The sequence below is a fragment of the Ostrinia nubilalis genome, chromosome 9 (genome assembly GCF_963855985.1).
Source record: "Ostrinia nubilalis chromosome 9, ilOstNubi1.1, whole genome shotgun sequence".
NCBI classification, from domain to species: domain Eukaryota; kingdom Metazoa; phylum Arthropoda; class Insecta; order Lepidoptera; family Crambidae; genus Ostrinia; species Ostrinia nubilalis.
In genome coordinates, this window is record NC_087096.1 from 13,947,245 (window position 1) to 13,974,341 (window position 27,097).

General features: G+C 38.7%; 3 protein-coding genes across 3 annotated transcripts; 1 reads left to right on the forward strand and 2 right to left on the reverse strand.

The window, feature by feature from the left end:
• Positions 1–5,213: 5,213 nt before the first annotated feature.
• LOC135074856 (uncharacterized) lies at positions 5,214–8,225 on the reverse strand. The gene is made up of 7 exons (XM_063969238.1): positions 8,126–8,225; positions 7,750–7,868; positions 7,338–7,538; positions 7,058–7,215; positions 6,782–6,979; positions 6,604–6,697; positions 5,214–5,497 (listed from the first exon to the last, which is right to left on the reverse strand). The coding sequence occupies exons 1-7, from the start codon at positions 8,179–8,181 to the stop codon at positions 5,214–5,216; spliced, it is 1,110 nt and encodes a 369-aa protein (XP_063825308.1). The 5' UTR covers positions 8,182–8,225.
• A 3,338-nt stretch (positions 8,226–11,563) lies between these two features.
• On the forward strand, positions 11,564–20,937 carry LOC135074701 (developmentally-regulated GTP-binding protein 2). Its single transcript, XM_063969068.1, has 8 exons — positions 11,564–11,841; positions 12,033–12,193; positions 12,625–12,795; positions 15,139–15,282; positions 17,551–17,658; positions 18,137–18,294; positions 19,873–19,999; positions 20,619–20,937. The coding sequence occupies exons 1-8, from the start codon at positions 11,778–11,780 to the stop codon at positions 20,778–20,780; spliced, it is 1,095 nt and encodes a 364-aa protein (XP_063825138.1). The 5' UTR covers positions 11,564–11,777; the 3' UTR covers positions 20,781–20,937.
• A 1,625-nt stretch (positions 20,938–22,562) lies between these two features.
• Positions 22,563–24,585, reverse strand: LOC135074702 (ER membrane protein complex subunit 3). The gene is made up of 5 exons (XM_063969069.1): positions 24,373–24,585; positions 24,033–24,171; positions 23,710–23,827; positions 23,310–23,471; positions 22,563–23,066 (listed from the first exon to the last, which is right to left on the reverse strand). The coding sequence occupies exons 1-5, from the start codon at positions 24,519–24,521 to the stop codon at positions 22,882–22,884; spliced, it is 753 nt and encodes a 250-aa protein (XP_063825139.1). The 5' UTR covers positions 24,522–24,585; the 3' UTR covers positions 22,563–22,881.
• Between the last annotated feature and the right edge of the window lie 2,512 nt (positions 24,586–27,097).

Consider the following 27,097-nt stretch of genomic DNA (forward strand, 5'->3'; position numbering starts at 1 on the left):
TCAGGGAGGATACAAGAGACTCTATGCCGTTGGCGATGCGGCTTGACCACCTAGATAAGGGGAAGGGTCAGAAACTAGCTTACATGCGGCTTGGACACCTATGTGGGAGAAGGGTCAGAATCTAGCTTAGATGCGGCTTAGCCTGCCTGCTCAGGGAGGACATGGAGGATACGAGAGACTCCATGCCGCTGGCGATGCGGCTCGACCACCTAGTAAGGGCACGGGTTAGATACTAGCTTACATGCGGCTTGGCAAGGTCCTATGGGGAGACAGGGTCAAAAAACTCAGAAACTGGCTGACATAACTGTGCAACTGTAAGATGTAGATGCAAAGGTCAGAAACTAGCTTGAATGTGACTTGACCACTTATGGGGGGCTACCAGGCCCACGCTCAGGGAGGACATGGAAGAGACTGGAGACTCCATGCCATTAGCGATGCGGCTCGACCACCTAGGTAAGTGATGGGTTAGATACTAGCTTAACATGCGACTTGACCACCTATGGAGGAGGAAAGTCAAACCTAGTTCTGCCAGGCCTAAGCTTAAGGAGGACATGGAGATACGAGAGACTCCATGCCGTTGGCGATGCGGCTTGACCACCTAGGTAAGGGATGGGTTAGATACTAGCTTAACATGCGGCTTGACCACCTATGGGGGAGGAAGGTCAAATCTAGCCCTGCCATGCCCAAGCTTTAAGAGGACATGGAGGATACGAGAGACTCTATCCCGTTGGCGATGCGGCTTGACCACCTAGGTAAGGGAAGGGTTATATACTAGCTTACATGCGGTTTGGCAAGGTCCTATGGGGAGACAGGGTCAAAAAACTCAGAAACTGGCCGACATAACTGTGCAACTGTAAGGGGTAGGTACAAAGGTCAGAAACTAGCTTGAATGTGACTTGACCACTCATCTGTGCAAAATAAGAAATGGGTGCATGGATAAGAAACTAGCTTTTTAAGTTACCGTTCAGATTTGTCGGCGTTCAATAGAAAAAGTAAGCGAGAATGATATTGCAGCTCAAGAATCGAAAGGCTCTGATGCATTTCAAAGGAAATATTGCCGTTTGTCTCCATGCCTTATGCCTTCATACCGCCTGGTGATGCTGCTTGACCACTTGGAGAAAGGCAGTCAGAAACTGGCTATTTAAACATAACTGTGCAAATCACACACAACACAAAGTCACAAAAACGTTAGGCATACATACAGTAAACCAAAAACAATACCTGTCGTCTTGTCCGCCAACCTTGTTTAAAACAAAATATTTTTTTTATAAGAATAATGCCCTGCATCGTGCTATGATCCACCTCAAGTAACAAGATAATCTGCTCTGTACTCACTCGGCGGCTGCGGCATTGCGCTGCGCCTCGTGGATCATGCGCAGACGGCGCGCCTGCGACCACGGCTCCAAGGTGTAGGACGGCGCGGCAGGCGGCGGCGAGCTGGCCTCCTCCGGCGCGCGAGACAACTCCACGCCGCGCTCCGGCGTCCAGCGACCCACCTGCGACGATACGGGCAGTGCAAGGCAAGAGACAAATGACGAGCGATGTTGACGATTCATGCCAGTGCAAAGTAAGCCCAGTCAAATCGAGATTTGAAGAGTTTACTAGTGTTAGTAGTGCTCAACTGAATATAAAACCTTCAAGACAGGATGCATGTTACTGAAGTTAACATTGCTTTTAGACTAAACCAAACTGAAAGCTGCACAAATAAACTTATAATGATAAATTTCGGTTCAATCTGTCCTTTTGCCCATTCTTCCCTCTGTTCAAAAAGCACATTGTCATTCGTTTTAGCTGACATTCTTGCATGATGCTCAAAATGTTGTTTTTACATCTGTCGAAATATATCAATATCGTGTAATGTAATCCAGAATGTGTATAAAAGCCCACATTTTTCCCAGTTTATTTAATAAGCGACTCACCTCGCGATATTGCTTCAGCAGCTGCGGAGACTGCGGCAAGGACCAGTCCACCGCAGGTCGAGCTCCGCAGCCCCAAGCCGCCGCAGCCGCCGCCACCAGCGCCTTGCGGGCCATGGCGGCGCCGCGGTGCGACTTGTACTCCACGATAGCGGCACACGACGCGATCGATCGGCGTATGCGCACTTCTTGCACCTCGTCCGTGAGAGCGTACAGCAGGCGCACGATCTCAGCCGAGGGAGTGGTCGGCGGGATGCGAGATATGAATATGCGGCAGTTGTTGATGGACGGGCACACTCCTTGAAAGGTTAAGGAACGTCAACAAGAATCCCTACTTTGTAGTCTAAATCAAATGAGCAAGAAAACTGCTTCTTACATTACGCGATCCAGAGATTTCAATAAGTTGCGCATTTCCTCATAGGTAATGCAGGATACAATAATAAAATTACACATAAAATAACAAGTGTTGAATTAAATATTAACAAATGACGCTTGAAACGTGATACAAAGTACAAACAGTGCAAGTTTACATGTGTGTCTAATGATGAGTTACTAGATCTAATTGATAAATATGTTGAACACTTACCCAACTGCCAAGATGGTCTAATCATGTAGTTGTTGAACATCCGTATAGCGTTGCTAGCTTCAGCGTCGGTCGTATACATCGCAAACGCATACCTAAACCGAAAGTATTTCTTAGTTTCCATCCACAGAATATGACTTGCAACAGGATAACAAATAGAGACATACCCTCTATTCCATCCAGAGAAGTTGATCATGAGACGAAACTCGAACAGCTCGCCAGCTTGGCGGAACAGCGGCACCAGGGTATCCTCGAAGCAGTCGTGAGGAATTCTACCAATGAATACCTGCCAACAAAAGAATTAGCGCTGAATTCCCGAAGTGATGGAGGTCTCAAGGTATTCATAGAAATACATAGAAACCAATGCCTCGCGGCGGCGTCGTGACGACGCGTAGCCTGCTGCTGCTGCGCGCTACTTAGGCTTCGAGTTTGTAACTTTTAAAACTCAAGTGCGAAACTTTCACGTGCGTTTTCAAGGTGGAGCAGGTTCACAGCGACCGAAGACAGAAGAGAGGAAACGAGAAGAGATGTAAGCTGTGCGTAGCTGTCAGTCTTTTACTGTCTACAAATCATATGACGCTTTCAGATGTGCGAGGCGCGAGAAAAAGACAGGAATGAGGCGGGTGAACGCGGGCGCCTCATGGCCGCCCTACTCGAGTCCGCTCGGCACATCTGCGCTCCGCTGCCGGACTATCTGGCAACCCTAGCTCCGCCGCGCCGCCACTTGCGGCTCAAATTCCATAGAATGAAGCCGACTCGACACAATTCTTCTTCTCTCCGCTAAATCCATTTCCACCGAATGTGAGCGAAGAGATGTGGAAATAACGGAATCTGATTGGACATTCAAAACACATCTGATCTCTCCGCCTTGGTGGAAACCGGGCCTTAGCGGAGCGCAGACGAGAGATGTGCAGCGGAGCTGGCAGGTTATTTCCACCAAAGCGGAGCGGAGAAGAGCGGAGACAAGAGATGTGAGAGTTGTGCGTAGATGTCGCGACACTTCTCTCTTCTCCGCGCGATCCATATCCACAGAAGCGGAGCAAACCGTGTGGAATAAATCTGATTGATTATTCAAAACACTTCTCTGCTCCGCTCCGCTTTGGTGGAAACCAGGCGCAAGACGCCTGCCGCCTGCTATCTACGACTACAACGCGCCAATCAGGGTATGCGAAAAGTATTCTATAGTTTACGTTACGAGGTCAAGGTCACCTCCTCTTACCATAGCCACACCCACCTTTCAGTTTCGCGCGCATTCATCAATAAAAATCCAATGCTGTTTTTACACTTCAAAAAGCAAAAGCAGCATAAAAGCAGCACAATGCACGCACATACACCAGCCTGAATGTCTGTGCTTGCTTTCTGCTATAATGGATGCGCAAGCGCAATGTATTTTACTTCGCTGCTTTCGATTGGAGGACGCGTATCGTATCGCCACCTCGAAATGGCTATCAGTCAGATTTTGCATGTTCGTTGTAAACCCAGTCCCTGGCCTTCTAGAAAAAAGTTAAACCAAACCCAATCATGCCTACTAAACATCGAATCAGCGTCCATGCGTACTAGCGTGTACTTTAGCTGGGCTGGGGCCGTTCATTAGGAATAAATAGTTTAAATAGAGCTCAAATACTGCATTCGCTACGCCAGACAAGAACTGTTAAAATAGTCAAGTTCTAATGAATTTCGATCCAGGAGAGGTAACAAAAAATAATTCCTACTCTTTCCTACTGCTGTCCAGCAGCAAGATGTGCAAATGGCGGCTAGTTCGAAATATCAAAAAGAGGTTACCTCACAATTTCTTGAAGGTTCTGGTCCACTCCATGCATGGGGCGCTTTCCTGTAGATTCTTTGACCATTTATTTGAGTAAGCGTGTAAGATGTATTGTTTTCTGTTAACGATAATAATCTTGATGATAATTCATACTGATTCACTTCACTAGACGAATAATGCTTAACTGGCGGCATTTTAGCCAATAAAAATTTATATCTTAGAATAATATTAGTTTGTAAATATTTAACAGAGCGTTCACTCTCTGCGAAGACTCCGAAAAAAGAAGAGTCCAATCTCGCAAACAAAAAGAGAGTCAAGAAAATGGCGACTCATGTAAACAAAAAACAAAATGGATTCAACCGACCGGTGACCTTGAGACTACTAAAAAGTCATTTATAATATTTTATTTTTATTTTGATAAAATTTTAATAGAACAAATTGTTTTTAAATAACTTAAATATCGTTATATATTTACCGTGATATTCAAATACTTATTAAAGTATTCATTTACAATAAAAAAACTAAAACATTTTTACCGGAAAAGGATGTATGATCAAAAAAAGAATGTAAACAGCTTTTGTTTCCCGATTCTTTTTTTGTGTCGGACGCTACGGTCGGAAGTCAATTTATATCCTTTTTATTACCTATAAGAACATGCATAATCCAAAAATATTTTTAGTCATAATTAGCTTACAAATATTATTGTTAACAATTAAATCGATACTGGGTAATATAAATAAAAAAAATCATCTTAACTACCTATATAACCATTCCAATTATTATGAATATTTCGCGCCTTTTTTACTTCCGCTACAGCGAGCGTACTTAAATTAAAAACATATAAGTTTAACAAATCCAACATTTTATTTCAGAAACGGGACGTTAAATAGAAGTATTGGATTGTTACATAAAAACACAAACATTTTATATAGATTTTAATCAATTCCACTTAGTGGTTTGAAAAGGTGACTAGGGTGACAACGAGACTTGTTCCCAAAATGAGACCATTTGGACTTTCTTTGAAACCATGTCGCCTTGTAATTTGACTCATATCAAGGCTATTTCTTAATTGCATTCTTAAAACATATATTCGACGCGTACTTGGACTCATTCTCAATATTTGTTGTTTGGTAAAATATTCTAATTTCTTTTGATTTATAAGTTTCATCACTTGTGAGCTTATTGCGGATACGGCTTCAAGCTGTATAGAACTGATATCTTCTTCTGGAATACCTAGAATGTAAATTTTAATTTTATCATTAATCTTTATCCATCCCATAAGTCAAATGTGACTCACAATGTTTTGTTAAACTTAATTAGTATTCACTCTGCTGTGTCAGTGTGGATAGTTGACTTACGCATACCTAGACAAGAAACAGTGTAGGTACATTTTCTTGCTGGTCTTACTGGCAAAAATTTTCCATACCTATTGTAAATTATCTTTATTGGTGAAAATATTTGATGTCTTCAAACAATAATTTTATACGCGACGTGCAAGTGTCAAATAACACAAACTTTATACAAGTCCGACCATAAGTCTAAAAATGTGAACCAATAGTTATAACGGGTGTTTTTTTTAGAGGTATACTACAACTTTAAATTGGTTAAATAAAGAATTTGAATTTGAATTTGAATTTGAATTTACAATGTTTCTAGTGATATTTAATTTGATAGCTGGTGGTACATTTGTGGACAGTATGTTTTGCCATTTCATAATTAAATAGATATACTTCAGAACAACGTTTGCAAATTGTGCAAAAATGTATTTTAAAAATCATGGTTCAGTTTTCCATACAAACGTCCATATTACGGTCGACGTAATTTTCGTAACTTTTCATTCCTCAGATGAATGATATTAATGTGGCAGAGCTGTGGTTTCAACAAGATGGTGTTACCATCCAACCAGCACGCGACACATTCAATTTATTGCGGGAAACATTCGATGAGCGCATAATTTCACTCGATGGATCTTTGAATTTGCCTCCACAATCGGGTGATCTCACACATATGGATTATTTTCTCTGGGGATATGTGAAGTCCACTAATGCGCAGATAAACTACGGAATTCAATGCCAACATTCATCGCGTTATTGCCGATGTATGGCCCCAGTTGCTCGAAAAAGAAATTGAAAATTGGACATCTAGATTACGCTACATTTGAGCCAACCGTGGCGCCCTTTGGCCCGAAATCATTTTGAAGCATAAATGGCATAAGAACATCTTTTAAACAAAATGAATACCATGTAAATCAAACATATTTTTACATATTTTATTTCATTTTAAAGTTCTATACTTCTAAAAAAAACACCCTGTACTATTTTGCCATATCTTTTACTCACAGGTAAATAATGCATTCATTCTTCCTATTTCATGCGATGACCACTTGTATGGTTCTCCATAGGCATCTGGGTGAGTCGCTATATCGTATAGTGTCTGAAAGGAAAATGTATTAAGTACTTATAGGTAATTGCGTTTATAATATTATGCGGTATTTTGCAAAAGGCATGATACCTGTACCTTTGTTTGATTGATATTGCAATTGGTTAATTTGCTCATTATATCCACATTTATTTCTCTAAAAGTTTGTGGTGTTATTTTCATCAAATCAATTGATGGAAATCCGCAGATGAGATATCCAAGCTCATTTATTTGGGAGCTATTGGTGTACCATTCATTACCAAAATAGCGTCGGTAGGCTGCTACTAAAACTCCATACTGCCAATAATAATTACACTCAATTTTTTTCATTAATTAATATAGGTATCAAAATATCCAAAGCTTATTTAAGTTTACCTTGCGTCTATGTAAGTGTATAGCATTATTTGAGAAATATCTTAGGACTGAAGGTTCTCCGAAGTTCAAATAATACAAATCCTCTTCAGGGACTACATTCAAAAGTGTTCCAAATGCTAACAATTCTCTCCCTTGTAAGAAAGCTGCAGTTTGCCCATCTAATGTTCATAAAAAACATACGTTGACTTTCTTGTTGTTTGTTCCATTATAAAATGTAATTACAATTAACATAATTATTTTTATAACAAAAATATAAAGAGAAAGAAAAGGCATTATTCACCTGTGATTACATCCCATGACAACAATACTCTTGTTATCGGAATTAAATCTTTTTTTGTATGTACCAACATATGCAAAATAGTTTCAGGATCAAGCCTCAAGAACGAATCGGATGGCCCAAAGAAAATAATGTTCATCGACTTGTCTATTCTGATTCTATTATCTAGTTCGTCATAAAAATCTTCGTATATGTTGGTATTTTCTGAAAATTGGTGGTCATTTTCTTTTGTCTTAGACATTCTTTGCTTTTATTTGTAATAAGCTATTAAATTAATACCTAACATTATTAATAAAATTAATAGGATAGACAATAAAGTCTATTAACAACAACTATTTGCACAAGTTTATTTATTGTAGTAGATACTAATAACGTCTTCTAAGTACAATGAACAAACCCTTATTAGGTATCTTACCATTCTCAGCTTTTCCAATCATAGAATTTTTATCATCTTCATATTCAAGTGCTAGGTCGTCAAGAGACATAGTTACTTTTTTTATTTCTCTAGTCTCCGTTCTTGCAAGTATAGCCTCACTAAGTAAGGGAAAAAAATGTTATTACTGAAAACCATGCTTTATTTTTTCAAGAAGCGAACAGTGAAATATACCTATTTTTTATTTTATTAAGTACCTACATATTTATTGTTGTAGACCTAGTAGATCCAATATCGATTGATTAAAATAAATTCCACAAACATTCAAAAGTGTGGTTACCTCTATGGGTTAACTAAAGGTTTTATTGGCGGATCTGTGATTACCTAAATAATAAAAACATATTAAAATATTACTTACACACCGTATCGCTGTAATAAAAATCCCGTTAAAATGATGGTAGGAAAGTCCTGCATGTTATATTTAATATTTTCTTCGAAATAACTCTTCCCAGGATAACTTATAGGTAAGTTTTGAGATAAATCAATATAATCTAGATGGTTGGAGGGTATTAAATGGACAAGCACGGTACGGGATATGTAAATACTTATTTATTGTAATTTTTAAATTAATATCCATGAATCAATCAATAAACTGTTTACTTACTTACTATGGTCTGTCGGCGATAGCCCTTATAAAGTAAACTGTCAGTTCATTCGTCGACCAACATCTGTCACAGGGTGCGGAAACTTCCATACAACGGTCATCGAAGTGAAACTTGCTTCCAAACAGCGACATCGGTGAATAAATTCAAATACTTTTTAACTACCCTAACGGCCGAATACTGAAACGCTACTCAAATCTTTCACTCAGCTGACGGGCTCCTAAATTTAAGTATCCTTCAATTTTAAATGGTATTCTCAAACGCCACTCAACGGATTTGAAGCCGTGATCAGCTAAGCAGCTCTCAAATGTTTACATAATGGCAACATTTACCAAAAAAAGTATGTTTTCATTTACACAAATGATAACTTTGCGTTTTTTATCCATTACACGCAGCATCGTTTGTTTATGTATTGTCTTTTATGGAAATATACTCAATCAACTTAACATAGAACAGTTTATTTTTAGTTTCTATTATATATAAATCTCGTTTTGTCATATAAAAAAATTAATGCTTGCATTTTTATTTAATTAAAAAAATAATTTTAAAGGTGATACTTTTTATTGTTGAAATCTATTAAGTGGCGATCGTGGACCGAAACGTAACCACAATTGACATTTATCATTGTTGACAGAGCATCAAATTGACAAATCAACAACTCTTGGAAATGCTGCTACTTATGCGATGTCCCCTTAATCCTCAGAAATAGGCATGTTTATGTAAAGCGATTTCATAGCAGCTATTTTGGTTGTTACTTCGTGCACTATACGATGCACAGTTGGCTGTTAGATGTGGAAGATATCACCTAGTACACGTTCATAACTTCCCGTTGCGTAGAACAGTAGGGGTATTTGGTCCACTGGTTGTATGGCATTTGGTGAGGGGTTTCAAAGAGCTTCCAAATTATGAATCCAGAAACAACACCGTTTCTTTAGAGACGCGGAACCTCGCTCGGAATTGCATGTCATTATAATAATATTTTTCAATAGCGTTCAGCCTTATTGCGTTCCTGCGATTAGATCTAGGTATTTCCTCGAGGCTCGAAAGAAATGATAACGATGACACACATTATTTACCACTATTTAGGTCAATTTAGGTATAAGAATAGGATTTAAGATACCGCGCAAGCACTCTCAAATTTAACAGCTGCTTAAGACGATTTGACAGTTGTTTGAGTAATGCTTAGCGTTGAATGGCGTTTCAGTATGCGAAAATTCATTTAAGTGGCGTTTGAGTGCAACTTAATTTGAGAGGTGCTTAAAAATTGAGAACTGCTCAGATATTGTTTTGAGTATGCGAAATGTAAGTTTAGGAGCTGCTTAACTATTTGAGAAGCCGTCAAATATTTAAATGGCGTTTCAGTATTCGGCCGTAAAACGCTCTAGATGTCGCTGCTCCTGTTTCCTTCATATTTTCATTTTTTTCTTAATTAAAATATATTTGAGAATATTGTTAATTACAATGTGAAAACTTTTTTTAAATGAAATTAATTTGTTTTAATTTAAAACTGAACGGTGACATTTTTTGTTATAATTTACATAATAGAGTAGTAGAAATTACTATTTAACATATGGCAACTTTGTTTTTCCTCCAAAATGGCCGGTGTTGTTTTTGTTATGTTAAATGCATTCTTGTTTTCTTAGCCATCATTTAAGTGTTCTGTGGCCCTATTAAAGTATTGAAGAGTCGTCGAGTCAAATTCAAGTTCATTCCTTCGTACCTGCTGCTGTTCTGGTTCATCGGAGTTTTGTTCGTTCCTTCGTGAATCGCGAAGAAACTTTCTGTTATGTTCACAAGTGATCTGAGTTTTCTCAATGTGCAAATGCTTTTTTAGTGTTGTTGAAAACTTTGCGAAAAGACGCTTTTGGTGTACAGTCTAATTTTTTAGAAATCAGCAGAAATGTCATCAAAAATGGCCAACTGACATAAAAATATTTTTAGTCTGTGAACTAGTGATGCGACAAAACCTCTCGTTAATCGCGAAGTGAAATTATTGTAGTACTTGCGTATCATCGCCGGGTGATCGTCAAAATACTAAAAATATGCAACAAAGTCGCAACATTGAATGTGAACTGATTATGAAAGTTTCGAGAACAGGAAACAAACTGTATGCACAGATGTAATCAAAAAACACACTGGACAGTAAAACAATCAATGATATCCGTAAAGTTATTAAACTTCAAATAGTTGCAAAATTCTTTTATTTTATTTAATTATGTAGGAAAATAAGCAATGGAACAATACGTAAGCATAATTGCATAAAAAAGTTAAATAATTTCGTTTAAATAAAACAGACTAAAAATTAAACTGACTCCGAAAAAGTATACACTAAAAGTCGAAAAATAATTTTACGTTATCTCCAATATTGTCGAAGTTATCGCTGGAAAACTAAACAAAGTATCGTAAATTTTTTATTTAAAATTAATCAGTAATCGGAATAAGTGAATACTTAAAATAATATCGATTAAATTTACAGATTATTGTCTATGACTCACAGGTTACAGCACTGATGTGTCAGAGACAAGTCATAGACAATATGGAGATAACACATGATTTTAAACGTCAAGTCAATTTGACAAGTCTCACAAATTTTCATCTTCCACGTATTTTGCTAAAATATTTGTTTCAAAGATTGATTTCAAACTTGTTTAAACGTGAAAATAAAGTTGGTTTCATGGGGTTGTTAAATAATGTGTATGATATTATGAACACCTAAGTGATTATGGTGTAATTGTGTATGAAAGTGTTTGTTTACATCTCTGCTGGATTCTAAAAAATCAAGGTATATATGTTATGTGTGTTCATAAATAAAGTAAAATTATTAAATTCAAAAGTTTTTGTTTACTTATTTGCATTTCCATGTGCAATGTAGAATTTTTCCAAATCCATTGTTTTGAAAATAATACAATACGTACACCATAAAGATAAATATTTTCAAAATAATGGATTTGAAAAAATTCTACATTGTACATCATAAAAACAATAATTCTTTGAAGGTTATGAGGGCCTATGTGTGCGTGAACTGTGTGTATGTGTGCGTGGACTTTATGTATGTATGTGTGCGTGTACTATGTATGTATGGGAGCGTTACGTACGTAGGTTAAGTACAGGGAATTTAACACCAGGCTGTCAATTAGTAGGTTCAAAAATTTGACAGAGAGGGTTCTCTATTTCCTATGTATTACTTTTCTCTATGATCTGTCACGTCGTTGACAAAATACGAATAACCTGAAAAACCACTGAAAAACTTATTCTCGTTCATTATAAACTAAATAATATTATTGAATTTAAAGCGAAATGGTGATATTTTGTCATTAGGATATCATTTAGTTAATAATTTTTAGTCTCGTTAGGTTTAAATATTGTTATCCTACATTGTTGAACTAATTTCGGCGTCAGCCTAGAAACATGGGTATTTTGGAGAAAATATCTGAGATTGAGAAAGAAATCGCAAGAACTCAAAAGAATAAAGGTAAGTACGACCACTATGTAATTATTATTGTTATCAGTAGGTGCACTTTTGTGTCGACTTGATATGTATAAAACTTGTAACACCTGAAAGTAAGATATGTCTACAAGAACTAACTGTTACCAAAAATTATCAAGATTTATTTAATTTGTTGTTAAGTATGTTTGACTTTGAACCATAATGTTTCTTTCCAGCGACTGAGTATCACTTGGGTCTGTTAAAGGCTAAGCTAGCAAAGTACCGCTCACAGTTGCTGGAACCATCTAAGAAGGGTGGCGATAAGGGAGAAGGGTTTGATGTACTGAAGTCTGGAGACGCTAGGGTTGCTCTAATTGGTTTCCCTTCAGTGGGAAAGGTGAGTATTCTCCTTAATTTTTTTTATAAACTTTAAAAACTAGGAATAGTTGAACCTTTTTAACAAATTATTTCATTTTAATCTTTTTTGGTACTTTATAATTTTTTTTTTACATTTATCATTTAGGTTATTCTTGGTATGATCACTTTGAGACATTTTTACAAAAGTTTGATTTAGATGTATCTACCTGACAGACATTGTCCTTAATTTTCTTACTTATGAACCTTCTTGACAATAATACACAACAAAAAAAGAATTAAAGAAATCAGTCCAGCGTTTCACGTGTGATGCAATGACCAAAGGAAATAAGGATTCATTTTTTTTATTAATGAAATTAGATAATGGAAAGATAATAATGAAATAAGAATTCATTTAGATAGAAAAAGTTTGTTCCTAAGGTTTTTGTAAAATGAAATTTGTTTCTTCCTCAGTCAACACTCCTGTCGACGCTAACGCACACACACTCAGAGGCTGCCAGTTACGAGTTCACAACGCTAACATGTATCCCAGGAGTCATAGAGTACAGAGGAGCCAATATCCAACTGCTCGACTTGCCTGGTATCATTGAAGGCGCCGCACAGGGCAAGGGTAGAGGAAGACAGGTAATGTTAAATATAACAGTTTAAGTATAGTTACAATAAACATAATTTTTTATGTTTAAACTTAACTCTAAACAAATTTTGTTTAGAGTTAAGTTTGCTAGTTTTAAAAAAAATATGTTTATTGTAAATAAAGTTCATAACCAGTATACTTCTGATGATTGTGTTAAAATCATTTAATTTTATTTATTCTGTCAACAAAACATATTTTATGACCAAAGTATTACGTCATAGTACCGTCGTCGTAAGTTAAAGATCTTGTTTCGCCATGCGACAGACAGGCAAGTAGAATGGTGGCAAGTTTGTAGTATGCAAGCTCATGAGATAGTACAAAATTAAGGTCAGGTGTCACTACTAATTTTTCCTGACAATGGTGATGTTTTTTGTAATTTTTGTGCTGTTTATTCTCAGCACTGGCCCATTTATTGTCCTGAATCAGTGGTAAGGTAATGCTGGCACATATAAAATTGCATTTTAACCTTTAACCGACGACGTGATTTTTTTGTCACGCCGTCTGCGACGTGCGGTCTGTGGGACCGCTATACTGTTTACTCAAAAAGTAATCATTTTTTGTATAAAAGTATATTGATTTTATATTTTTTGAGAACATTATAGTATTACAAATAAACATACGTATAATTTGTGAGGAATCAATGTAAATTATTTATTTAAATATGGCTAAAACGTTTTTGACGCTTAATTTCATTGAAATAACACTAGAACTCAATAATACCTATATAACTTGTAAATTTTAATCAAAGCAAGAAAAACTATACTCCTTCCTAAATATAGTGAACATAATAATTAAAGTAAAAATAAATGACACGTACATTACATGCACAAAAAAAAATTTGACGTAGGGTAAACATTAGGCACAATCAAGACATTTTTTTTACCGCATTCCAAGCATTTCCGGTATACATAGGTAACACCTGTAAGATAATTTCGTTTTCAATTTAGGTGGACTAAAATGTAAGTCTTTTTTGCAGCTGGTACAATGATATCAGGCTGATTTGGCATGTCAGAACCTAGAATACATGTCACTGTTTGCTTTACTACCCGTTTCGGGGTATTTTTTACAGACTACCATATTTTACATAATATTATGTCCAAATATCAATTATATCATTAGGAAATGTCTTTTCCTAGGTTGTGGTGGCCCAGGATCCATAATTTTTACGAAAAATGAGTCGTCTAAAACAAAAACGCAAGTTTTAGTATGGTACAAAAATGTCACGTAGTCTGCGACGTGCGGTCCCACAGACCGCTGTTGAACTTTAAATCGAATTATCTTATTAAAACTGCCCTCATCGATGTAACCACTACCTATAATGGCGTTTGGGCAACTAAACTCGAAGGTACTGAGACGCTCGGGACATGGGAGTAAGTAGAACATTGCATTCCAGAAATTTCAAAAACCGGAGCGGTCTGTGAGACCGCACGTCGTCGGTTAAAGGTTAAAAGCTCGTACGCTGTCGTCGCTCGCTCGCTCGCTCATTTTAATCCTTCGTGTAAACTATTGTTGAGTTTCGAGTGAGTTCACCACAACATCAACTTTTTTTACCGCTCGACGGCGGCGGCGGGATTCGAACCCGGGTTTCTTGATTCACGAGTCGGCCAATCCGACCCTTTGTCTGTTCGGCTATCATGGCTTGCTTTCTTTAAGAGCGCTTTCACATTAGGGCGTTAGTAGCGCGACTGCAGCGCGGCAGCGGCGTTTTTATAATCTGAAGGCAGATATCCGCTGTTACATACACTGGTCATCATAAAAATCGACCCACCCGCGGCAAGCACTTTCAAACTTATGCATCCCCACTTCCCACCAATATTACTATACTATATTACCATTTAAAAGCCTAGTTCTAAACTTCATTTCATTAAAGGAAAGGTTTTTACTCCAAAAATGTGTCTGTAGAAGAATCCAGAGTCCCTTCTTCAAAAAATAGGTAGTTACGCTTGAGCCAACTTTTATGGCTATAAAACTGTAAAGTTGGGATTAATCGCTATCCATCTGTTAAAGAGGACACGTGAGATCATTATTTGGTTTTATAACCATAAAAATTGGTCTAATTGATCCCAGAGGTGAGCCCAAAGTGAGGTCTTTTTTCAAGTTTTTCATGTCACTTTTATTGTATATGTTAATCGTTTATTACGAAATTAAGTGTGTTTGTCTTTAAGGATATTTATTGGGCTTTCAAATAACACCAATATTGTTGGGGCACCATGTGATTGTGTCAGTAGAAACGAGTTTTCCTGTAAAACGTAGGTGGGCCGATTTTTGTGATGACCAGTGTAGAATAGCCGCTCAACACAAATAAAAAAAAAGACGATCACGTCTGTGTCCAGGTGATAGCGGTGGCGCGGACGGCCGACCTGGTGCTGATGATGCTGGACGCCACGAAGCCCTACGTGCACCGCCAGCTGCTGGAGAAGGAGTTGGAGAGCGTCGGCATCAGGCTCAACAAGCCTAAACCTAACATTTATTTTAAGGTACATAAGGTCCATTTTTAAAAGCATATTGTCATAAATAATTAACGAGTCCATATTAAAAGAGCTCAACATCACCACGCGGCTCTCCACTATATGCCTAAAGCGTACCCTGTGTTTCTTTGGACACATTATGCGGTCTTCAAGGCATGGTCTGGAGAAACAAATTATCTTGGGACAAATGGAAGGCAGACGCGCTCGGTAGGGCACCTACGAGATGGTCGGACGCGGTGAGGAAGACGGTGGGCGGGAGTTTGCATCGTGCGGTCCACACAGCTTATGACCGCAGTCTGTGGAGGAACACTGAACACTATCTGTGGTCGCGATCCTCACCAGTGAGGGACCGAGGAAGAAGAAGTCATAATTAAATGTAACGTAACAATGTTTTTATACATTAAAACGTTCACGTCAAAACATCAGCTGTATATTATCTTTAACCTAACTTTCATGGTCACTAACATTAGATTAGATCGTTCTATCCGCGAAGACGCGCCTCCCCAATTTTGGTCGAGGCAAGCGCGGGGTGCGGGGAGTTAGATCCGACCAATCCGAGCGTCATTGTTGTAGTGTGCGTGTGCACTTATGGATAATTTAGCGTGTACCGATAACCAGTGCCGTAACTAGGGCGGTGCCAGCGGTGCCCAGGCACAGGGCGCAGACCCTGGAGGGGCGCAGAAATGATCAGACCAGTATCTAGTTTTGTTTCATGCATGGTAGTTAGTAGGTACATTTTGTTTTATTGCGAATATGGTGTAGACGCGCCCTCTGTACTATCTATATCTATATGGCATTTTTTAAGCGATCTTGAAACAACAACACTTGTAAAGGTGGTTTTATATTTGTCTGATGTGTTGTGACGTGACGCGTCAGAACGGTATCGGTTTCATACATTTAGTACTAGCTGGTGCCCGCGACTTCGTCTGCGCAGGATTAGTATTTCGAACAATATGTTTATAAATTGTAGCCTATGTGTTATTCTGATGTATAAGCTATATTATTGTAAAGTTTCATTAAAATCCATTCAGTAGTTTTTGCGTAAAAGAGTAACAAACATCCATCCATCATCCATACAAACTTTCGCGTTTATAATATTAGTAGGATGGTAACGTTCACACTAGTGCGTAACGTGTTGTGTTGTGATGGCTTATGTATGGAACCGATACAGTTCTGACGCGTCACGTCACGACACATCAGACAAATATAAATCCACCTTGTCTTGCTCGCAATATTACATACACAAACAAAAGTACCTATACCGTAACTATGTATGAGACAATTTCTGTCTATATTCATTTGGAGGGCGCCACTTCTAACTTAGAAGTTCTAAGCAAATCTGTCAATCTAGCTGAGGAGATGTACATATACCTAGTTCACGTTACGCTGTCAGCCACATTCATTGGTCCTCCCTTTATCTTTGATTTTATTCATTAACTACGTGCGGCGTTACTGACGCACTAGCGTGCGAGAGATAGAAAATTCATCGTTCGACAAGAGTGAAAAGGATGACTTACAAAACTAAACGATTCACAAACGTTCCATTCTGCCGCGCCGTCCCACCCAATGTTCGGGGATTCCCCGATACATCGAGAATCACGCATTCAGATAGCCGCAGTGTTGCCAGAAGGTTACTTTTGTAACCTTTTAGGTTACTTTTGAACTGCATTGGTTACTTTTAGGTTACACTAATGAAAAGGTTACTTTTAGGTGATTTTTCAGAAATTGTAGAATTAACTTTTACAGGTTATTCAGTAAAAAATATTAATAGTGACAATTTAAAAATTATGTCATAAACTGCATTTAAACATGAATTAGATTTATTATTTGTTATAAAAAATGAGTTTTAGCCAATGTTTTTCGATAGTGAAACGCAAATCCATGAAACGTTTTTATACGACCGGTCACTTTTCGTCTTCATGGAATGGTCAAAATTTCGAATTTAGGTAAATGATTGATGATCAATTGTATTCATTTTCCATCCATGAACAACCTTACACAATAGCTCCGCACCCCCCGCACCCCCGTAGAAGGTTACTTTTTATTCAAAAAGGTTAATTTTTTTTTATATTTCTCGCACCGGGCGCATAAAAGGCTAGTTACGGCACTGCCGATAACCGAAAAAGATGGGGCGCGTTCGATTCTATTACTATTCTAATTATGTGCATCATCAATCATCTGATGTATGTAAAACCGGCTCCACCAACTCCGCATAAATAAAAACTCATCTATATCTTTAAAATACAGTACAATTATTCATGTTTTATCTGTTTTTAGGTCAAAAAAGGCGGTGGTCTCTCCTTCAACTCGACATGTCAACTCACAAAAGTGGACGAAAAAATGGTGCAGATGATTTTACACGAATATAAAATATTCAATGCTGAGGTAAACTTCCTTTATGCAATTTTTTGTGTGTGCCACTGCCATATGGCCTCCCACGCACTAGGCAGGCTGGCTAATCCGCTATATGACCACTATGCAGTCCGCGCACTAGGCAGCCAAGAATGCGCGTTAAAACGCACGCAGCCACTGACTTCCACAGCCAGAGTGAAGCCGCGCGACAGGCCGAATATAATAAGGTCGCCACAAGTAGTAAACCGCGCACTCGCCTTAGCAGCCAGACGTGTTTTTTGCATGACTGGCTGGTTGTGCTCAACAATTTTGGTTGCGGCAACAAGACAAGTCTGCCTAGTGCGCGACCTCTCTATTTCTTCGCAGTGGCACAGATTGAAAATTAGATCTAATTAGGCTTCCAAAATATCTTTTTAAGTATGAGAAAACGATTAAACTACTGGTATTTGTGTTACTGGAGGACATTTTCCCATATCAACAAATGGTGTAACAATCCAATATTCTTACGCAGGTGCTATTCCGCGAAGACTGCACGCCGGACGACCTCATCGACGTGATCCTGGCCAACCGCGTGTACCTGCCGTGCCTCTACGTCTACAACAAGATCGATCAGATCTCCATCCAGGAGGTGGACAGGATAGCGCGCGAGCCGCACTCTGTCGTGGTTAGGTAAGTTAATTATTGCACATACTATACATATTTATGTATATCAAGTTCAAATGTGCTGTCGTATCGAACTAACTAAACGTGTAAAGTCCGGTCGCTGAGCACATAGAATTTCGTCCAATGACCCCAAGATACCCATCCTTATCGCTCGTGAGTAATTATATTGCTGTCGCGCTCGCACACCCACTGCGGCCGCCCGTCGCACAGTCGTGACAGCAATATAACCTACGCGCGAGCGATAAGGATGAGTAGCTTGGGAGTCATTGGACGAAATTCTATCTGCTTTAGCAGGGATATTATGTTGTTGTAAAGGATGCTTTTTTGCAACAAAAATGTATAGTCTGATAATATGCTTTCGTATTGTCGCTCACCAGTCGGCGCCACTGTCTTAACCATTACCGATAAGTCCTTACTCCGGTGGAGCCAAATGACGAGCTCTCAAATGTGGTCGACTTTTAGTCGGCCGATAATTTGGTCGGGCTGTTATCAGTGTAAATGTTACGGTCAAAGTGATAAATGTGAAAATTATGAATAATCGCCGGTTATTATGAATAATTACCGCATGATTTGGTTAATGTGATTAATATGAGGTCATTTATGTGTGTATAAAACTAAATAGGCGGCTTAGGGGTGGCCCAAGGGCCGCCCCCGCCGCACCTTAACCTATTTTTCACTTTAAATCAAAACATTATGTTATAGGCATCATGGAAAAGTAATATTATGCAAGAAACATTCCAAACTCATTATGCCAAATTATATTAATATATGATATCAAAACGTTCAAAAGTTTGGCTGTACACGAGCACGTACACAAGATGTTGTTCTCTTTTAAGAAATTTGTTAGTACTAAGGTTGAATTATTAAATAATCACTGTTAAATGTGATTAATTTATCACTTTTACCGCGACTGTCGGTAATTATTCATAATAACCGGTTATTATTAATAATTTTCAATTTATCACATTAACCGTAACATAAACATGTATGGAAGCGTGTACAATAGACCGATTTGGTATCGGCCGATTCTCCACACAAATTGGAAGTCGACTAAAGTGACTAAACTATCGACCGACTAAAAGCAGAGTAAATACAAATGAGTAGGTTATCTTCATAGAAACGGAAGAAAAAATTCGGAGCAACCACGACTGGCTCCCCGCTAATCCGCTAAATTTTGTCAGTGTGTGCGTGCGCGCCGCATACGTATTGGCGCGCTCACATACAAACCGCGCTCGGTGCGTTTCTATGAAGATAACCTACTCATTTGTATTTACTCTGCTAAAAGTCTGTAGTCTTCAGGGTGGCTTATTCTCACCAGTTGGCGCCACTGTCTCAGCCATTAGCGACAGGACCTCACACGCCCCTGGCGCCAACTGACGAGCTTTCAAATATCTCACTGTAAGGCTGAATCCGCACTAAGGTTTTTTCCCGCAAGCGGTAAACCGCCATACCGCGAGACCGCAATGCGGACGCTTGCATTTACTTGGTTATAAAATCACGCTTTTAAAAGCCGCGGCGGTTTAGCCGTAGTGCGGACTCGGGTTAACAGTTAATAAATAAATAACACGCGGTTGTTTGTTCCAGCTGTAACATGAAGCTGAACCTGGACTTCCTGCTGGAGACGCTGTGGGAATACCTGTCGCTGATCCGCGTGTACACCAAGAAGCCCGGCCAGCCGCCCGACTTCGACGACGGACTCATCCTCAGGAGGGTAAGTACATTTATACTAAAGCCCGGTCGCCGAGCACGTAGAATTATGTCCAATGACCCCAAGCTACACATCCTTATCGCTCGCGTGTAATTATATTGGTGTCGCGACTGTGCGACGGGCGCCCGCAGTGAGTGTGCGAGCGCGACAGCAACATAATTATGCGCGAGCGATAAGGATGGGTAGCTTGGGGTCATTGGACAAAATTCTACGTGCTCGGCGACCAGACTTTAGCCACTGCATTTTTAACTTCGTCGCCTTGTGTTAAGGTAAAAAATGCAATTTATTTTAGTCTTGAAGGAGTAAGTTAAAGCTACCGTAACACATCATACATTTTCCACTTTTACCAGTATTGAAAAAGACATTTTACTACGCTCTAGTTGCCTTCCTATTACGTCATAAGTTTGCGAATTCAATAGGAAAAATAATAGTCACCAGAGTGCAGCACAGCACAGTTTTTTTGATAAAGTGTTGTTCAAAACGTGACTCCTACCTCTGTAACGAGTTTTGCGTTACTGACGTCACTTTTTATTCATAAGTTACATACTAAATAATTATTACTACACTAAAAAAACTGTTTTCAAAGCTAAACTTATGTTTTTAAGACATCGTTTTTGCACAGGGCGTGACGGTAGAACACGTGTGCCACTCCATCCACCGCACGCTCGCCGCTCAACTCAAGTACGCCCTAGTCTGGGGCACCAGCACCAAGTACTCGCCGCAGCGCGTCGGGCTCGGCCACTCGGTCGCCGACGAGGACGTAGTGCAGCTCATCAAGAAGTAGCTGGGATAGCTCGTTGAGAAGTAGCCGTCGACTAAAAGCTCGTCAAGAAATAGCCGCCGACTAAAAACTCTTTAAGAAATAGCCGCCGACTAAAAGCTCCTTAAGAAATAGCCGCCGACTAAACGACAGCGCACACTGGGCCCAAGAACTGCCGCCCAGTGTGACTATTACGTTACTATACGTTAAGCAATAGCCGCCATTGACTAAAAGCTCGTTAAGAAATAGCCGCTACCCAAAAGCTCGTTGAGAAATAGCCGCCATCGACAAAAATCTACGAAAAATAGCCAGTTCATCAAGAAATAGCCACGCCTGACAAACAACGCAATAAAAAATAGGCGCGACTGACAAATAATTCTATAAGAAATAGCCGCGAAAGAAACAGCTTGTCAACAAGTAGCCGCGGCCAACATACGCTTCATCAAGAAGTTGGTCAGAGTACTATCGAATGTAATTATTGAACGGAATAGATTAATGATGATAGACGGCGTAGGTCTTCCTTTTCACCGTCTGCCCTACTAGTAGCTAGCTAGTAAAATTGATTCAACAGTTCTTAAGTTGTAGATTGAATCAGACTAAATAATTATTTTTCTGCTGGATATGATTAAAAATAAGGAGCAGTGAAAACACGTTATAGCTATGTTTTATTATATGTCGCGTATGAAATTAAAAAAAAATATAGGTAGTTTATTATATTTTTTTACAACAAATTCGTTTCATTATTTGCGATGGGATATCCCATGTTATGTATGTATACCTGCGGTATTCAGTTCCGTAATTATATTATTGCTTAGGAAATAGGCAGTTTTGTTTGATATCCTATATGTTATTTATTTCTTTATCATTCTAATTGTGCAAGTTTCATTTGAATTTTTATTATTATCAGCAAACCTTGTACAAGCCTTTGAAATCTAAATACTGGTTATGTAGATAGGCAAGTTTCTTTGTATTTAATTCATATGGATGAATAAAGCATTGCAAATTCAATATTTGACGTTATTTTTGTTTATTATCGCTCATTTTTGGTATGCTAGTGAACAGAGTACCTAATTTGGATTACAACAGTGGGTCTAGACAAAGTGCAAATTATGATCGCAAACCAGTCGAAAAGTGGTCGAAAAGCCCCTTTTTTGTATAGAGTTTTGACAGATTCGATTTTCGATTCGATCAGAAAGTGCGTTTTGTCTAGGGGGGCTGAACAATACTGCCAATATATGACATACTGTTACTTGCTTGTTTTCGCGTTTAAACTTTTCACACAAGTGTGACGGATATGTGTGAGAACTGAGAGAATTTTTAGCTTTTGGAGAGTAAATTATGGTAGGTATTTATTAGTTTGATTGACTACACAAGACCATTTACTTGAGAGAAGTTGCATGTGAATTAGATTTTTTTATACTCCATGCACGGTTTGCAATTTGTAAGGTGTGCTCAAACAATAAATAATGCATAACTAGACCATTAGGCAAGTTCTCGCTAGTTTGAAAACAATTTTGTAATAGTCTCTTATCCTCGTAATATTTTATAAAAATAAGGAAATTACTACATTATTACTTGCATAAATGACCCAATAAGATTAAGATTTTAATACATTTTAATAATAGTAATCAATTTGGCAATAAGCATTTATGTAGTTCTATTTGTTACTAACGTTTGTACAGGAATTTAAGGTCATTGTATATACTCTACTTTTGCATTAAATAAATATGTAAAAAAAATACCTTTGGTGGTTTTTACAGTCGAACCTTATTATAAAGTATCATCACTGTAAATAAAACAACAAAATTAACCAGTAAATTAATTTACTTAACTTATCACCACAATACATAAATACTTAAACATTTGATACATAAAAATCATTGACTACAGTATGGTGTCAGGCTGTTGGTAGCTACTATTCATTCAGTTCATCACTTAGATCTTCTCTAGTTCCAATAATTTGTCAAGATCTCAGATAGGCCTATGATATCTATTATTTTGTTAGTTCATTTTGGTGGATCCCACTAGATGGTGACGTTAGATTAATGCAATAAGTGGTAGACAACAAAGGTTGGAATGAAAATACGTGTACCAACAGCCGTCACATATTTCGAGACTATAGAGTTCAATGAGTCTTCTCCTTCTCAACGAAAGTAGCTAGAAGGTCATTCTCAATATTGGCTAGCGCCCACTTGTGTTCTGTGATCTCAAGGGCCTCCCACTCCGCTTTGAAAGCCGCTTTTGGGTCCGGAGGCATCGCCATAGCAGCACCTGACATCTGTTCTTGCATTATTTTTGACTGGTCAGCAGCTGTAAAAAAGAAAACCACTAGCTAGAACAATTATTCACAAAACCACTAGTTAGTTAACTGGGATCACATTGTATAACTGCTTAAATTGTAAGACCTAATGTGTTTGTGCTAATGTGGTTAAGCAATAAACAATTGAGTATTATAACAGTTAATTAAGAACTGAAGATCAAATTAGTATTTATAAATTAAAAAAAATCTTGTTGCATTTAATCATAAAGTATGTTTAGTGTAACATTTCTTACCATTGTTCTCTCCAAGAACTAGTGCATAAATTGTCCTAAGACCAAACACATTGAGGAAGTACCACGAGGCTGAGGAAACCCATGACGCATCCAGGTATGCCAACTCCACTCCTCTCTGAAGCATAGGCTTGAAGCGCAGTGTCAGTGGGAATGGCACTTTAGCTGAAAAATAAAAGTATTTTTCTTGAAAAATGATAAAAATAATATGAGGTTCAACCTGATACATTGTGCCAGTAATACAAGACAATAAATATGAACTTTTTAGTGCAAATCTAATAAATAAGTTAGAACTCTGATTGTGAACAAGTTTCCTACATAAGAAAGAACTATGAAAATTCTTCTCATGATAAGAAAGAATGCCAATTTCCTATTATTTGGTACTATTCAAAACAAAACTTACTTGTTAGGAAACCACTGAACATCCAATTGATCCAGCCACCAATAACTATCATGGGCAAAACATTGGTGACATTTCCTTTCAACATATCAGTCATCATGCCTGGATCTGTCATGGGATTCTGTGGAAAATCAGAAACAGATTAAGGTAAATGGTTAAGGAGTAATAATTACAAGATTTTAAACTAATGAAATAATTTGGTTTGGCTAATGATTTTCAATAGCAAAGTTGTTAGTCTCAAGTAATTATCAGATACAAAAGTTTGAAGATAACTGGCCTATATTATGTTAGTCTTTGTATACATACTATAGGTTACAATACTATACCTGGGAAGTGGCAGCTCTTTTTTGAACTTTGAAGTAACCAGTTTCCTCATTGTTGAACCAATGCCTCCTCATAGCAAAGGACTGTCGGGGCAAGTACTTGCCATTTTCACGTAGCAAGCGAGCTCTTATCATCACTTGACTGGAAACAGTAGTAGTAAAATGCATTAATTATTATAAAATGGCTTTTCTAAGGCAATTATGTTCTTTACTGAACAAGATCTGTGAGTGAATGTTTTAGTTAACATAGTGGGTACTTTGCTTAATACAGGTAAATAGCTGACTGTATAGTTCACATAATACCGTTAAAAGCCAATTAATAGTATTCTAATAATCAACTTACCTGTCTTGAACTTGCAAAAGTTCGATTTTCTTTTGGGAAGATAGAATAATCGAAACATAATGTCTCACAATACCAACGAGGAAAGTGATGATAACAATGGGGAGAAAAACCCAACCCCTTATATTTGGATCTAAAAGCAATTCGGCCATAGTTTAATTTATTTATATTATAAAAAGGAATTAGTGATTTCCTGATCGTGTGCCGTGCTTGCTTTTTTTTTGAAGGATTCAAAACGTCAAAATTAGACATTTTACTTTTTTAATCACAGATAACGTCACCCCCCATAGTGCAGTCAGTATTGGGGGTCAAAAGGGGGTAGCTCATTAGCTCACCATACCCTGTAAAATTTAATTATGTTTATCAGAGCCCCGATTACGGTAACTTTTAACGTTATCAATCCAGACGCGCTTCATCGATTCTGCGATACGATTGGTCAAAACAGCTGACGTACGCTGTTGAACGACCAACGTTGGATTGGAGACGTTAAAAATTACCGTAATCGGGGCTCTGGGAATATGGCAGTTGTGTTTGTGTCTTATGTTCATGGCACACAATACTTTAACTTCTTTCAAGTATCACTATGTTCAAGATTATTGATTCGATTATGTTTTTAATGAGGATCATTTCGATTTTTAGCTGTGAATGCAGATTTATAGGGCTAAGAAATCCTTAATACACAGTCCAAAAATTTTTGTTCTACGACAAAAATTGACGAAGTTATGGCCAAATTACTAAAAAAGTTCACTGACCGCCCGGCGCGGGGACGATGACGTCACTATATCCGATCCGAACGCTGCCGGCGTACTGCGTGGATAGGAAATATTTTTTTCTAGACAAACTATCAGTTTTAGAGAAAAACTTGTAATGACATTTATTCATCAGAATAAAGTAGGCTATCGATAGGTAATTTTAAAAAATAGAAATTGTGAAAAATAACGCAAAAAATCCATACGCTCATACGATTCAATGGAACGCAGAGACGCGAATGGGGTCTCCGCGGTGGTATATTTGGCGATTTATTCAAATAAAGTGTTCATAGTGTTGTCTTCTTCCAAGTAAAATATAAAAATGTATAAGTATTAATTTATTTACTTCTAACAATAAGGTATAGCTGAGGCAGATACATTCTGCCTAGGCTACAAGACATTGCTATGAAGATCATTTCGATGTACACGCAATACCTACCTGTTATTTAGTTTTTCTGAGTTAAACCTACGTACCTACCTATCTATTCGCCGTTCCCATGGGCGGGCCAGCTGCTGCAGGAAAGGACAGCTGCTCCCTCCTGGAAATCTATTTAATCTTAGCCTAGAAGCTGGGTATGACTCCCCCGCCCCCCTCCTCTCCCCAGGTCATAAGCTGGGCATGACTTCCCCCTCGGCCAGAAGTTGGGTATGATTTACCCCCCCCCCCCCCGGCCCGAAACTGGGTATGACTTGACCCCTCCCCCTCCCCCCAGGCCAGAAGCTGGGTAAGGCTTGCCCCTCCCCCAGGCCATAAGCATAAGCTGGATATGACTCCCCTTCGGCCAGAAGCTGGGTATGACACCCCCCCATGCCAGAAATGCCAGAAACTGGGTATGACTTGACCCCCCCCCCCTCCCCCCAGGTCAGAAGCTGGGTAAGGCTAGCCCCTCCCCCCAGCCCATAAGCATAAGCTGGGTATGACTCCCCCCCAGGCCAGAAACTGGGTATGACTTGACCCCCCCTCCCCCCAGGCCAGAAGCTGGGTAAGGCTAGCCCCTTCCCCCAGTCCATAAGCATAAGCTAGGTATGACTCCCCCTCGGCCAGAAGCTGGGTACTTACCCCCCCCCCCCAGGCCAGAAACTGAGTATGACTTGCCTCTCCCCCCTCCCACCAAGGCCAGAAGCTGGGTAAGGCTTGCCCCTCCCCCCGGGCTATAAGCTGGGTATGACTTATCCCCTCCCCCCCAGGCCAGAAACTGGGTATTATTAGCATCATATTATGTATTATTATGTTCAATACAAACAATCATTAAGTTACACTCACCCCAACCGCGTCTCCGCCTTGCATCTAGGGATGTTCCGATACCACCTATGTATCGATACCTACTCATTTCGATAATACTCAAATCTTTTTTCGATACTACTTAAATAAGTACTCCTAAAGTATCGATACTTACTGATATCGATACTTTTTGGAACTTTTATTTTGTTTTATTATTTTGAAATTACTTGTAAACAATCACTTAACACTTTCACAATGGCGGAACGGCGAGATGATTTGCGGGCGGGTGCGGGTGTCTCCTTCTCTCGCTTTCGGCTCGGGCTCGGCTGAAGTCGGACGAATTCGGCTGGCCCAGCGCGAGACAATGCGTCAATCACGCCGCCACGCGACGAATACCGGTAACTCGGTAACCGATTAAAGCTGATTAGCTGACTGTTTTTGCTCTTTCAGTTCTGTATGATGCGTTCTCGGTTTTTTTATTGTTTTCGGTTGTTTTGCTGATTCGATTCGATACCAAGTATTTTTGTTTCGATACCGATTATGTATCGCAAAATTGATTCGATACAATAAATACTTGGTATCGAATCAAAAGTATCGAGTACCTACTCGTATTTATTAGTATCGGAATATCCCTACTTGCATCAAATCCTATGAAAATGTGGTTTTTGGACATAGCGATACTTATTTTTCACAATTTTTATTTTTAAAACTGGCACGCAAACAGGTCCACGGACCGATCTTCAATTAGTATGTGCCC